This window comes from Mustela nigripes, chromosome 14, assembly GCF_022355385.1.
Source record: "Mustela nigripes isolate SB6536 chromosome 14, MUSNIG.SB6536, whole genome shotgun sequence".
In the NCBI taxonomy this organism is placed as follows: Eukaryota; Metazoa; Chordata; class Mammalia; order Carnivora; family Mustelidae; genus Mustela; species Mustela nigripes.
Genome location: NC_081570.1, coordinates 6,791,089 through 6,804,878, shown reverse-complemented (window position 1 = coordinate 6,804,878; position 13,790 = coordinate 6,791,089). Strand labels below are relative to the sequence as shown.

The following is a 13,790-nucleotide window of genomic DNA, read 5'->3' as shown; positions in this document are numbered from 1 at the left end:
TTCATAGACTTATGGATCACCTTGGACCATGGACTCTGCGTCCTAAATGATTAGCTATTTCTCTGCAGCCCTGAGTCCATTCACTGTCCCAACAGGGGCTGTGGCTGCCCCTGACCGTCACCAGCTCACACGGGGATTTCTAGCAGTGCTTTCTAAACTGGCTCCCGGGTTGCATCCCCCACCTACTGTCCTTTCTCCCCTGTGCAGTTGGGGTTCCCTTCTGTGAGCCAACCTGGATGTGCAGATCTGCTTAGCGTCAGGCACCATCTCCCTATGACTCTGGGGACAAATCTTGGCTCTGCCACCCCACCTTCCAGATTCTTCATGACAGGGTCCCTGCTGCTTCCAGCCTCCTCTGATTTCTCTTACCACTCCACCCACATACGCCCACGCTCCAGCAAACGCAGTCTTTCAGTTCCTCCAACACCCTCCAACTTACCCCCAGCCTTTTAGTTAGAATGCTGCCCGATGCTTCCTGCCCACTCGTGCTTCAGTTCTGAGCTTAGAGACCCCCCCGCTACCCCCAAGCCCTGCCGCCCCTTGCCCGTCCCCAGAAGTCCGGTGCCCCCACTGAGCTCTCATAGTTGCTCGTACTTAACACCGTGGTTCTGAGGCTTGTTTTGTCCTTTTCTTCACTAGACTTTGAAGACAGAATTACATCCTGTTCATTGGTGTGTCCTGGTGCATTTTTTCAAATAATAGGATACACTAATTAGGAGAGAAAAAAGTCGGGGTCGTTGGACAGGTTTATTGAAACGGGGCCGTTTTGCCACAGTCTAAGTAAATCACTTCTCGTACAGGCTGTGGGACAGCTCTCCCACCACAGGTTCCTGTCGCCAGACCAGGACAGACGAACATCTGTTCACTTGGGGATAGATTTCAACATGAAGCTGCGGTCGCATGTGGGCTCTGGGGCTGGATACGGCTCAGGCTCTCTGGAACGTCTGTTTGCACACTTGGCCTTCACAGAACATTTCCTAGGGACAAAGGGGAACAGGAGGAGAAAGAAGATGCATGGGCAAAGTGGGTGATGATTATTATTATTACTCACAACAGTGCTGACACGAAATCTGCAGTGTCTTTTCCAACTGGGTGTCCAACAGTTCAATTCGATTCTGACACTAATGACCCAGAGCTAGTGCAGACCCCACAGGTGAGGGGCTCAGTCCCCAAAACTGCCCCTACGTCAGACATCAGTCACAAGAAGCCCCCCCGAACTCCTGACCCAGCAGCTATGAGCGGGATTCCCACGACCCCCTCCTCAGTTTCAATAATTTGCTAGAATGGTTCACAGAAACACTCTTTACTTACATTTATGGTTTATTATAAAGGATCCAACCCAAGAACAGCCAAGTAGATGCATAGGACACAGTGTGTGTATGTGGGGGGTGTGCCGACCTTCCAGGCCGCCTCCGGGAGCGCCACCTTCCCAGCACATCAATGTTTTCACCAACTATGAGGCTCTCCAAAACCCTCTCGTTTAGGGGTGTTGGTGGAAGTTTCGTTATATAGGGATGATTGACTAAATCTTGGGCCATCTGGGAGACCCCAATCTCCAATCATCTCCTTAGCCTACAGGAAACACTCATTGGAGATTCCAAGGGTTTCAGAAACCAGGCACAAAGACCAAATATTTATTTTATATTATATCACAGCATGGACGGATTGTCCTATGAGTGGCCTCAGAGGAAGGGTCCCTCTTTCTTGGCTTGGGCAGAGTTCACGGATATGCCAAAAAAAGACAAATGCAATTTGAACATTACTTCTTACCACCAACAAATCTGTATATCCTCAAACGTATTTGGTGTTTTCTTTGAAGTTCCATATTACATTTTTGTGACGGCATATTGTTTATTCATTCTTAATTTTGTTTGTGTAAGATTTATCAATCTAGGATTTTAAGATAAGGGCTCTAATTTAGTTTTCACTGTTCTGGCTTGGACTTCATGGACATTGAGGCAAAAAAGGTGTAGAGTTGAAAGCACACATTTTTATCAGACCTGGATTTGCATCTCCACTTGGAAGCCATGGGGAATTTCTAAATCTCAGTCTCATTTGTAAATGGGAAAAATTGTGTCCCTTTCACAAGACTGTCTTGAAGACCAAGTCAGATAGTGCACGCAAAGATTTAGCACAGTAGCTGAGCCCAAAATCATCACTCGAAAAATGTAAGCCATTCTAATATATATGGCAGGAAGCAATTCTCATTTAAAAAGCCAAAATCAGGGCACCTGGGTGGTTGGTCATTAAACATCTGCCTTCAGCTCAGGTCATGATCCCAGGGTCCTGGGATCAAGCCCCGTGCGGGATTCCCTGCCCAGTGGGAAGCCTGCTTCTCCCTCTCCCACTCCCCCTGCTCGTGTTTGCTCTCTTGCTGTCTCTCTCTCTGTCAAATAAATAAATTAAATAAATAAAAAGTTGTAGTTAAGCCTTGATGTACAATTTTATATCTTCTCTCTCTCTCTTTTTAAGCAGGCTCCCACCCAGCACGGAGCCCAATGAGGAGTTTAAACTCACAACCCTGAGATCAAGACCTGAGCTGAGATCAAGAATCGGACACTCAACCGATTGAGCCACCAGACACCCCCATACCTTCTAAATTATAGATAGAAATTATTGATTAGCTTGAGTTATAATTTGTATGTTCACGAAATGCTGGTGGCATCAGCAAGGAGATGACCTTTCGGAAATGAATAAGGTGGCTAAGTAGAGAGCGGTAATGATGCGCGCGCCTCCGACAAGGGTTCTCTGGATTCTTCCTGAGGAAATAAATCCACGGATGCAAAAGGCTCTGTTGATGTGAATTTAAGCAATGGCAGAAACATTATACTCTGGAACAATATACTCCTGGACACTGAGATTATGGAAATGTTTTTTAAAAATGATAGTTCACCAACCTGATAGAATAGTATGAAGCCAGTTTACTACCTTATTTTATATATATATAATATATTAAGGTAATGTAATATACACATATATAAATTTTCTTCTTCTTCTTCTTCTTCTTCTTTTTTAAGATTTTATTTACTTATTTGAGAGCCTGAAAGAGAGATAGCGAGAGAGAGCAGGGAGCCCGATGCGGAACTCGATCCCAGCACCCTGGGATCACAACCTGAGCCAAAGGCAGACGCTTAACCAACTGAGCCACCCAGGCGCTCCTCTATATTTTTTTCAATTAACACATCATGAATTCAACAGGAAAATTATTTTGAAACCTGGAATATGTTTTGTCGTAAATGAAAAAGCAGAATACTCCGCCAGAGACCAGAAGGTGACAGGCCAGACTGAGAACAGTGGGCTGGAATGGTTTCATTCCACAGTCATGGTTTCACCAGCATCATCTCATCGGATGTATGAACACGGTGTGGCAAGTACCAGATGGAGTCTGTCCCCTTCAATCCAATGGGTCCAGCCTCTGTTCTTCTTCTCCCCCTTCTGGACACAAGTGAGTCTGTCATTGTCCCACGTGACCAAGCTCTGCGTGAGAGAGGGGACAGACAAGAGGCTGGTTTGCCGTGGCAGGTCCTCAGCGGGTGCTAAGAAAGCCGAGTTAATCTTGCAAAATCAAGAGCTTATATTATCATTTGAAAAAAAAATTATTTTTTTTACCTTGCATTTCCTGTTATCCAGCCCTTTATTATCCTCATCAAATTCTTCTCCGACTTTAAATGTAACAAGGTAGTTCCTCAGGCTGCTGTATGTGTGGATGCTAAAGGAATCCCCATTTTGCTCAATCACTTTCTGTGGCTTCAGCAACTTGGCTATTTTGCGGGTAGCGAAGTCAATACCTTAAAAGACAATTTTTATTTATTTATTTATTATTTTTTTAAGATTTTATTTATTTGGGGCACCCGGGTGATTCAGTGGGTTAAGCTGCTGCCTTCAGCTCAGGTCATGATCTCAGGGTCCTGGGATCGAGCCCTGCATCGGGCTCTCTGCTCGGCGGGGAGCCTGCTTCCCTTTTTCTTTCTCGGCCTTCCTCTCTGCCTACTTGTGATCTCTCTCCGTCAAATAAATTAATAAAATCTTAAAAAAAAGATTTCTAAAAAAAAAAAAGATTTTATTTATTTATTTGATACAGAGAGAGAGACAGTGGGACAGGGAACATAATAAGCAGGGAGAGTGGGAGAGGGAGACACGGGCTCCCCACTGAGCAGGGAGCCCGATGTGGGGCTCAATCCCAGGACCCCGGGATCATGACCCGAGCCAAAGGCAGCTGTTTCACTGACTGGGCCACCCCGGCGCCCCAAAAAACAATTTTTAAAAAAAGAAGTCTCGGAGCACCTGGGTGGCTCAGTTGGTTAAGCGACTGCCTTCAGCTCAGGTCACGGTCCTGGAACCCTGGGATTGAGTCCCACATTGGGTTCCCAGCTCCATGAGGAGTCTGCTTCTCCCTCTGACCCTCTCCCCTGTCATTCTCTCTCTCACTCTATATCAAATAAATAAATAAAATCTTAAAAAAAAAAAACTTAAAAAAAAATAGGTCTCAATGTTCACTCAAGATGCAAAAGTGAAGAATTTGGCCGGTGTCCTCAGAATCACTGCATATCATGGCTAGTGTTTCGTTGATGATTTCAGTGCCAGTTGGTGCCGAAACTGGATCTATAGGGAGTTGTCCTGGCAGAACTCTATCCAAAGACTTGATTTAAAAAGCTTGAGGGGCACCTGGGTGGCTCAGTGGGTTAAAGCCTCTGCCTTTGGCTCAGGTCATTGTCCTGGGTCCTGGGATCAAGCCCCTCATTGGGCTCTCTGCTCAGTGCCCCCCCCCCCGCCTCTGCCTGCCTCTCTGTCTACTTGTGATTTCTGTCTGTCAAATAAATAGATTAATAAAATCTTTTTTAAAAAAAAGCTTGAACAGCTTTCATGGAAGAGTCATTGGCCAACTGTACCTCAGGTAATGAATTTGCAGTCGGGCCTGGAAGCAGCAGTCCCAGGGTGCGGAGAAGAGGATAAAGAAGCCAAGGGGACAGGACTCGGGCCCAACCCAAACTCAAGCACCGCAACTCAGCCTTCGTCCGCTTCATGAATTTACACTTGGGATTAAGACAGCATTTGTTATAGACAACTGAGGAGTCCCTGAACTCTACCTTTGAAACTAAGAATACACTTGATGTTCATTAATTAAATTTAAATAAAATAAAAAAAAATTTAGGGGTGCCTGGGTGGCTCAGTCATTAAGCATCTGCCTTCGGCTCAGGTCATGGTCCCAGGGTCCTGGGATTGAGCCCCGCATCAGGCTCTCCGCTCAACGGGGAGCCTGCTTCTCGTTCTCCCACTCCCCCTGCTTGTGTTCCCTCTCTCTCTGTCTCTCTCTGTCAAATAAATAAATAAGATCTTAAAACAAGCAAACAAACAAACATGTTTTAGTTCACTGTGTAAAGTCATAATGATGTAGGAAAGATGTTAGGGTTCAAAGCCAATGGCCAAGAAAGAATTCTTGAAATGTCTTTGGTGCAAAATGGTAGTTTTATTAAAGCACAGGGACTGGGGTTGTGGGCAGAAAGCACTGCACTGGGGTCACAAGGAGTGGCCCGTTAAATGCTTTCAAGTTGGGAGGGGTTTAGGGATAGAGTAAGTCTCCCAGGTACTTCAGAAACAAGGTTTCCAGGATCCTGAGGGGGCTAGTTATTGTTAGGAGAAGGTCCTTTGTTACCGTCTAGTAAAAACTCAATCATGAGACCTTTCAGATGTATACCGGTGGGTCATATGCTTGGAGGAGGATCGCCAATTTGGATCTTGAGGGACAGAGAGAAAGGAAGTTTCCATAGGAATTTTATATGTTAAAGTAGACATAGAGGATCCTGGGAGTCGGGCTAAGATTGCCTTTCACCCTTAGCAAGGGTCAGCATTGGGGTATCTGAGCTCCCAGGGGAAGGTCACTCTACCTGTTTCAAGGACTTGACAATGGACTATAGGAAGAAAGGAAACTGAATTTTTCTTTTCCCTTTCTTTCTCACATCAATAAGAGGTGGTGAAGACAGGAGAGAAGGCTAATTCACGAAATGTACTTATTAATCAACTCAAACAACTGCATTTAAAAGGAGTTTTAATTTTTTAACATAATATAGGATTATTATAGGATTTCTACGAAAGTCTCCTTGCAATAGAATGTTCTTTGATAATTTTTTTATCACGATAAAATATACCTAACATAAAATTCACTGTTTTATCCAATTTTAAGGCATACAGTTCAAGGGTGGTAAGTAGATTCACAATGTTGTCCAGTCACCACCGTTATCTGATTCTAGAACTTTTTCATCCTCCTGGGCAGAAACTCTGTTCTTGATGGGGCTTAGGTCATGCTCCCCCCAAAATATGGTAGCTTGGCATATGGAGTAGTTGGAGCTGAAGGAATTTGAGGAATGGTATGTGGGAGAACAGCTCTCGGACCTTCCCCTCAGGCAAGTCCTAAGACCCTCATACAAGGGTGGCCTCTACAACGGAGGTTAGGGGCATCCTTATCTCGGAAACCGCGGGACACAGAGGAGAATCTTCGGAAACCGCGGGACACAGAGGAGAATCTGAAAACAGTGCTTGCTAAGTTTCCAAGTTTGCTTTTTATGTTTCAGTTCTAGAATTTCTATTTGTTTCTTTCTCAATTCTGCTGTGTTACTTTGTATAGATTCTGATTCCTTGCCATAATTAAGCTCAGCTTAACTGCTTCTTGTTCTATTTCGGATAATCCCGGGGTCTGGAGACCCTGTTTCTGTTGTTGGTTGTTTCTATGGATTCTTGCTATCAGGGTCCTTTAATTTTTTTAACAGCTTTACTGAGATATAATTGATGTACAAAAAGCAGTTACGTATGTGCAATTCAACGTGTTTGGACTTCAGCAAATACCCACAGTCACGGCAACAGACAGAGCCACGATCACCGTGACAGAGCCAACACCTTCCAGAATTTTCTTGTCATGTGTTTTTGTCTCCTTAGGTACTTGCTTGACTGTGATTATTTCCTAGGTATTGTTTCCGTACAGTGTGCACGTAGAGCGGACATAATGTTCTCTTCCTCCAGAGAGGGTTGCTTTCAAGGCCACCAGCTATCTGGACGCATCTGAATTCAAGTTCAAGTCTTGAGATTTTTCTGGGCCATCGAGATGATTCACAGTGAAACTACACTCTGTTCAAAAGCTGTTTACTTCCAGGTCTCCCTCCCTTGCTTCTCAGGCGCAGCTTTTCAGAATCCCAACCCAGAATACGGGTTTACAGGGTCTCTACCCCTGGCTGACTCAGGACTCCCACTTTTGCCCCCTACGGCAATCCTGCGCAGCTCCCCCCACTGCAGCTTAGTCGGACAAGCACCCTGAAGAGAGGAGCCACCCTAAGTGCTGGGCTCCCCTCTCTGGATCCTTATTCTCTCCTAGACCTTGGCATGATAATTCTTTATCATTTTGGACCTCTCTCACATTCTTTAAGAAGTTCATATACACACAGAAACAATTCAAGACCTTGCTCTCTTCCTCCAAAAAGACTCCCCCCACCCTTGGTTTGTTTTATTTTGTTCTGCTTTAATTGCTTTTAAGGCTACTAGCTGAAAATCCTTGTATAACTTTTGACTCCCTCAACACTTCACTACTAATAGCCTCCTAGTGACGGGAAGCCTTCCCAATAGCACAAACGGTTAATACACATTTTGTGTGTTATGTGTATTAGATGCTGTATCCTTACAATGAAGTAAGCTAGAGAAAAAAAAATATCATTAAGAAAATCGTAAGGAAGCGAAAATACATGAAGAATTCTATACTGAATTCATATTTTTAAAAAATCCTCATATAAGCAGACCTGCCTAGTTCAGACCTGTGTGTTCAGAGTCAGCTGGAGTTCCATTCTGCAGTTGTTCTAAGGACCACCTGACACATCAGAGAGCAGAACTTCTTGAATTTTAATTGGCGTCTGAATCACCTGAGAATCTGGTTCGATGCCGATTGTGATGCTCTAGATCTGGGGTCTGGGGTGAAGCTCAGAGTTTACAAGCTAAGAGGTGCCTGCTAGGGGCGCCTGGGTGGCTCAATGGGTTAAGCCTCTGCCTTTGGCTCAGGTCATGATCTCAGGGTCCTGGGATCGAGCTCCACATTAGGCTCCCTGCTCAGCAGGGAGCCTGCTTCACCCCCACCCCACCACCTGCCTCTCTGCCTACTTGTGATCTCTCTCTCTGCCAAATAAAATAAAATAAAAGAAGTTCCTGCTAGTTCTGAGTAACAAAACCCTACCCTTCGCTCGTCCTGAGCCCCTGATCTGCCTCAGGGAGACCGGGTAGACCCTGGAGTCTGTGTTCCTTATGTCTTTTCGATCGCTTTCTTCCCAGCTTGTGAGGAACTGGCAAGAGGTTTTAAGTCTGATTTCAGCTATCCTATAAAATGCAAGCGATCTCTTGTAACTGAGTTACTTAGACTATCAGATCTGACCCAATGACCTCGGTTAACAAAAGGGGAAGCTAAAGGAACTGACAAGTTACGTAACTTTGATTCGATGACCCACAGTCAACGGTGAAGCTCGCTGGGCTTCTGGTGTGGCGCTCTGTTACCCTAAAAGGCCTCTCTATTCCAGAAACCCTTAATGCCCTTACAATTCTTTGGAAAAAGAGATTGAAAGTAAGACTTATGTGTGTTGTCAAGATCCAGTATCTTTCTGGAACCTAAACCAAAAGTAAGAATAGGGGTTGTGAGGCAGGATGCTGACTCAGTACTACACGGGTTCATCCTCTGGGAAGGAAGTTGCATGATAAATAAATATGTCGAGTAAACAAATAAATAGCCTGTTAGCTTCTAGGATTGAATACGGTGGCAGATCATTGTTAAGCCTCTACTGACATCATGGGGGAAGAAAAGTGTCAAACAAGGAAATCATAGGAGAGCATACAGAAAGCAAGAAAGTATGGGGACAGGTGAAGGATGGTACTAACACTGTGTGAAAAACACTTATTCTGAGGTGCGGGAGGCTGCTTTGTAATACCAGACGGACTTAGCACAGGATGTCTTCCTATACTTGGAATGGTGAATCTGACTCCATTCCCTTTTGCCCTAAAAGCCGGGGAGATTGTCACAAACACAGTACACAGCAAGGCAACATTCAAAGCCATCACCTGACATTTCGCCTTTGTCCCCCACACAAGTAGCCAGATCACAGGCAGATAAATCAGGGAAGAAAGCACTTATGGTCACATGTCACCACTAATTTGGAGGTGGACAGGTAAGTAACGTATGAGGACCTATCACCTTTGGGAAACATAAGCATTCATTCCTACTTAGGAATTGGAAACAGAAAGGAAATGAGATTCAGGTTGAAGGGAGAGCAGGATAAGACAACCCAAAATATTGCGACTCTGGCATACAGGGGAGAAGGCAACCGGGAAGGAAGAATCCGACAGAAGGAAGCTCTCTGCCTTACTCCATTTGCCTAAAAGCAGGACACAAGTTTGTAAAGTTGTCCCCTCTCTGTTACAGGACAGACGACTGTTACAGGGAGACGACTCCAGACTCTTCGCAGCTGGGCGATGGCCCCAGAACTACGTAATAAACCTTCCCAACCAGCCTCTATTTTCTGTTGGTCTCCCCTTGTATTGTTAGTTACCTTCCCCACAATTTGCCCCCCTACAAACTCAAAGTCTCTGTCTTGTCACTTCTCTACAGAGTTACTCCTTGCTAAAGTGCTCTACAGCCCCGTTCAAGTTCCAACCGCACAACACGGAGGGGCTGCCAGGTGCCCTCACGGGGCAGGGGCAGCTGACTTCCGGCGGTTAATCCGTCTTTCGCTGATCTAATTCACAGGACCCCAGACAACGAACCTAGGATGGGGTGAGCAAAATATTCCTTTCCTTTGCTACAGGGTTTTATGGTGGCCTGAATCAGAGTTAGCTTGAGAAGCCGCCCACTTCCCTACCCAGTGTGAGAAAGGAACAGAAGCCTACCAAAAGCAGCCAACTCTTAAAAACACACCGGGACCACAGAACTGTACATTTCAAAAGGGTTAAAATCGCCATTTTTATGGTATATATTTTTACCTTTTTTTTTTTTTTTTTTTTAAGAAACAATTTGGACCCCTCCTTCCCTCTCAATTTATAGATGGAAAAACCGACCCAGTGTCAGATAAGGAGAAACCAGGACAGCTGCCGGGTCCCCAGGCTCCCAGCAGCTCTGGCCACTGACTGTCATCACTTAGGGGAAGGTGCTGGGCACAGAGGTGCTCTGATGCCCGCATCTGAACAATGACAGTGAGAGCTGTACAAACTGGGAATCCGTAAGGAGGAGAGGCCTTCTACCGGGCCTTCTTGAAGCCACCTGGGAAGCAAGGTCATGGGTCAGACCCCGGCACCCCTTACATACCCCAGGCGACCACAGAGTCCCTTTACCACCGGCAGACCAGGCTCCCTGCTATGCGCTGGGGGGAGCAGGGCCCGGCAGGGTGGGGGTAGAAGCGACACCTCCAGGCATCCGCCACCATCCAGGGCTGGCACTGCACCCTTGCGGCTGAGCGTGGGTGACCACCAAGGGGTCTGGGTTTCTTGTCCCCCCTCATGCCCTCCAAGGGAGAGGGTTGGTCAGAAAACTAATTTCCAAAGCGGTTTCAACTCTAGCGGGCACCAGAGTCGCCTGGTGCGGGGCGCGGTGCGGGGCGCGGGGACCTCGTGCAGCGGAGTGCCGCCCGGAGCTTGCGACTTGGAGGGCCGGCGACCTCCGTGGCAGAGTCACCCAGAGCCCCACCGCACGCCCTCTCGCCCGTAGGACGCCCATCGGACCCCGGAGTCCTCCGGCGAGGTGGCCGGCGCCTCAGCCGTCCGCGGCGGGGCGGGAGACTTGGCCAAGGGGAAGACAGAGACCGACGGGGGCAGCGGCGGCCAGACCCGCGACGGGGGCGCGGAAAGGAGGCGGACGCGGACGGGGATGGAGGATGGACCGGGCGGGGGTGGACGCCAGGGGGGTGCAGGGAGAAGGGGGCGGAGGACGGGGACACAGGGAGATGGAGGGACAGGGGGTTGGCGTGACAGTGCGTGGTCGGAGGTAGGGACACAGGCCGGGGAGACTGGGAAGCAGGGTGCGGGGGGCCGAGGGGGGACGGGAGGGATGGAGCCCAGGGAGACCCGAGGGGAGACCCGCGGAAGAGGGGACGGGGCGCCGGCCGCCCCGGGAGACGGACGCCCCGGCCAGGCCCGGCGGCCTCCGCGCCGACCCCAAGACGGCCCCTCCCGCCCTACCTAGGGCCACCATGTAACCCTCGAAGTTGTCGCTGCTGAGCAGGTTCCAGGTGCCGCTGAGGTCGACGGGCATGGCGGGTCAGCGCGACCGCGGCCGGCGGGAACCCGGCTTGTCTGCGGGGCCGGAGACGCGGGCCGGCGTGGGGACCGCGAGGGGACGGCGGCGCCGGGAGGAGCGGAGCCTCGCACGCCCCCGCTGGGAAACCCTGCGGGCTCCGCACGCGCCCGGGTTTTCTGCCCCGCGCGGCCACGCCTGCTTCCCCCGCTTCCTCCTGCCCGCGAACTCGGCCCAGGCGCGCCCCACGCCGAGCTCCCGGCCACGCTCCTCTCCGCCCGCTGGGAATAACGACCAAGAGAATCCTTCAGGCTCATGGCATTGATTAGCGTTTCTGGCCCATAAACCCAGCTCTGTGGTCTGTCAGTATACACAGAGGGTTGTTCTCGCGCCCATCCAGCCGTCCTGGGACGAGTGACCATCTGGCAGCTCTGACAGGTGGCAGTGGCATCGCTATGAACCCGCTGGCCTTTTTGCCGGCTGGTTACCTCACCGTCATGAACTGGCTGCTGGGATTCCAGCCAGCACTTCCACCTTCCAGGTGAGGAGGAAGGGGCAAAGCACCATCTGCCATTATCCCTTCCTTAGATTCCTGTTCACGGTCATTGCCAAGGCTATGTCACATGCCCCTTGTAACAGCAAAGGAGCCTGAGGAATCTCGCAACTGGGGTTCAGTCTTGACAGTAGAGAAAGGCCAGAACGTAGCTAACCCAGAATATTAGCCACAAACACCAACCATATAGGCTGGCTCCAAAATTTAGAGTCTATTTCTGACCTCACCCATCAGCTCCAGACTCAATTATGTATTTATATTTAATATATATTAAAGTTTTATATTTATATGTATCTTAAATATTGATATTTTTCTTTATATTATTTATTAATATCAATCTTTAAATATATATGTTAAAGATTTTTTTCATTTTATTGTGTTTTATTTTTTTTTTAAAGATTTTATTATTTTATTTGATAGATAGAGATCACAAGTAGGCAGAGAGGCAGGCAGAGAGGGAGGAGGAAGCAGGCTCCCTGCCAAGCAGAGAGCCGGATGCGGGGCTCGATCCCAGGACCCTGAGATCATGACCTGAGCTGAAGGCAGAGGCTTTAACCCACTGAGCCACTCAGGCGCCCCATCATTTTATTGTGTTTTAAATAGGCTCCACACTCAATGTGGGGCTTGAACTCATAACCCTGTGATTACGAGTCGCATATTCTACCAAATGAGCCAGCCAGGTACCCCAAGATTTTATTTTTAAGAAATCTCTACACCTAGTTGGGGCTTGAACTTATAACTTGGAGACCAAGAATCCCACGTTCTACCAACTGAGCCAGCCAGGCGCCACAGACTTAAATATATTAATAGTTAATATTTATTGAGTGCTTACTGTGTATATTATTGTTTGTCACAAAATTCTGCTTTTCCGGTAGTTACTTTATTATGTTCGTTTGACAGACAAAAACTGAGACAAGGAGAGGTTAGATAACTTGTGCAAGGTCATACGGTTTGTGGAAGAGTCTGGATTCAAACCCAGGCACCTTGACTTTTGACCTCCTGTGCCACCTCTCACTGCCCATTTGATGTCCCCACTTGGATGTCTGAAATGCATCTCAAACTGAGTACATCCGGGACTTTCCTCCTCTCCATAAACCACATGACTGGTTCACCAGTCATCTGGTAGCTCACTCCCAAACCCCGGTGGATAGCTGTGGATTTCACTCTTCTCTGCTCATCCGTTCCAATCCATCAGCAAGTCCTGTCGGTTCTACTATCCTAACCCGAGCTGCCGTCATGTCTTGCCTCCTCCCTGGACTTGCTACTTCCCCTCTGATCCCACCAAAGCGTAGTCCACACTGCTGCCAGGGCAAGCTTTTGAGAAATGTAATTCAGATCTTCTCACTCTTCTCTTTAAAACCCTCCAGTTTTGTCCCATTTTTTTTTAAAGATTTTATTTATTATTTGACAGAGAGAGACACAGTGAGAGAGAGAACACGGGGGGGGGGGGGGGGATGGGAGAGAGAGAAGTAGGCTTCCTGCAGAGCAGAGAGCCCAGTGTAGGACTTGATCCCAGGACTCCAGGATCATGACCCGAGCAGAAGGCTGATGCTCAACCACTGAGCCATCCAGGTGCCCCTTGTCCTATTTTTCTTAAAAGGAAATTTGCACTCTCTCTCGTGGTTCAAAAAGCCCTTCCTGATTTGGCTTCTGGATACTTCTCTAACAGTGTTACATTCTGTCTCCCCCAACTCAGGAACTCCAATCACAACAGTTTTGTTTCCTTCTTCAGGGTCTTTGTATATGGTGTTGCCTCTTCCTGGGATGTTTTTCTTCTGTTTTTTTGTTCGTTTGTTTGTTTCATGGTTAGCTCTTTTCGATTCCAGTTCAAACGTCACAATCAGGGTAACAGTCTTTTCTAATTGTGCTCTCCATGGAGAGGAATTTCCCCTAAACACCCTGGCCTCTTTCCAAACCTACTTCCTTCTCATGGAAGTGGAATGAGTTCTCTGCTTGGGGGCAGCAAGGGTACTACCCATCGTGGTTTCCCCA

The 13,790-nt window shown here is 47.8% G+C and overlaps 1 protein-coding gene across 1 annotated transcript; it reads right to left on the bottom strand.

Annotated features, from left to right (window-relative positions):
* Positions 1-728: 728 nt before the first annotated feature.
* On the bottom strand, positions 729-11,350 carry RBP7 (retinol binding protein 7). Its single transcript, XM_059377309.1, has 4 exons — positions 11,191-11,350; positions 3,610-3,788; positions 3,376-3,477; positions 729-977 (listed from the first exon to the last, which is right to left on the bottom strand). The coding sequence occupies exons 1-4, from the start codon at positions 11,261-11,263 to the stop codon at positions 927-929; spliced, it is 405 nt and encodes a 134-aa protein (XP_059233292.1). The 5' UTR covers positions 11,264-11,350; the 3' UTR covers positions 729-926.
* Positions 11,351-13,790: the final 2,440 nt, after the last annotated feature.

What these genes read in the sequence shown, in the direction of transcription:
- RBP7 (XM_059377309.1), bottom strand. Translation starts at nt 11,263, where the DNA reads ATGCCCGTCGACCTCAGCGGCACCTGGAACCTGCTCAGCAGCGACAAC. An exon ending in GGGTTACATGGTGGCCCTAG is followed by an intron (nt 3,789 to 11,190) that starts GTAGGGCGGGAG and finishes TTGTCTTTTAAG; the next exon opens with GTATTGACTTCGCTACCCGC. An exon ending in AAGGGGACAGACTCCATCTG is followed by an intron (nt 978 to 3,375) that starts GTACTTGCCACA and finishes CTTTGTCCCTAG; the next exon opens with GAAATGTTCTGTGAAGGCCA.